At 48.6% G+C, this 601-nt stretch overlaps 1 protein-coding gene across 1 annotated transcript in view; it reads right to left on the bottom strand.

The window, feature by feature from the left end:
- Positions 1–601, bottom strand: part of LOC119828701 (N66 matrix protein-like) — a 920-nt gene that overhangs the window by 159 nt on the left and 160 nt on the right. Inside the window, exon 2 of the mRNA XM_038350941.1 lies at positions 4–599. Coding sequence (XP_038206869.1) covers positions 4–599 — 596 coding nt within the window. The remainder of the gene's footprint in view (positions 1–3; positions 600–601) is intronic.

Below are 601 nucleotides of genomic sequence, written 5' to 3'. Positions count from 1 at the left end.
CACCTTGTCCTTGTTGTCCGTAAAGGCCGCTGAGTCCGTTAGATTCGTATAAACCGTTAGATCCCGAACCATAAAGACCACCCAGTCCAATTCCTGATGAACCTGAATTTGCTGATGATGAGGAAGCAGAAGCAGATGCTCCTGATCCAGAGTTATCATTGCTCACAATCATAGTGCGATCTTGATTGCCATAAGGCAAGAAACGACCGTATCCCAAAACACTGGGAGCGCTGAATTGATAATCGTTCGAGGCAGCGGCGGCAGCTGCAGCAGCTACTGAGCTGGCACCTTGTGCCTGTTGTCCATTTAGACCGTTGATTCCGCTTGAACCATATAAGCCGTTAGATGCAGCACCAAAGCCTCCATTGTTGTTATTTAAAATAATGGTTTCACCATCGTTTCCGGAACCACTTGTGGCGGAAGCTGAAGCAGCTGCAGAGCTGGCGCCTAGTCCTTGTTGTCCGTAAAGGCCGTTGAGTCCGTTTGTACCGTATAAACCGTTAGATCCAGCACCATAGCCTCCATTGTTGTTATTGAAAATGATGGTTTCAACATCGTTTCCAGATCCACTTGCGGCGGCAGCTCCAACAGATGCAGCGCT

Source organism: Zerene cesonia, chromosome 8, assembly GCF_012273895.1.
Source record: "Zerene cesonia ecotype Mississippi chromosome 8, Zerene_cesonia_1.1, whole genome shotgun sequence".
In the NCBI taxonomy this organism is placed as follows: Eukaryota; Metazoa; Arthropoda; class Insecta; order Lepidoptera; family Pieridae; genus Zerene; species Zerene cesonia.
The sequence above is the reverse complement of the archived record's forward strand: the minus strand, read 5'-3'. Positions and strand labels throughout refer to the sequence as shown.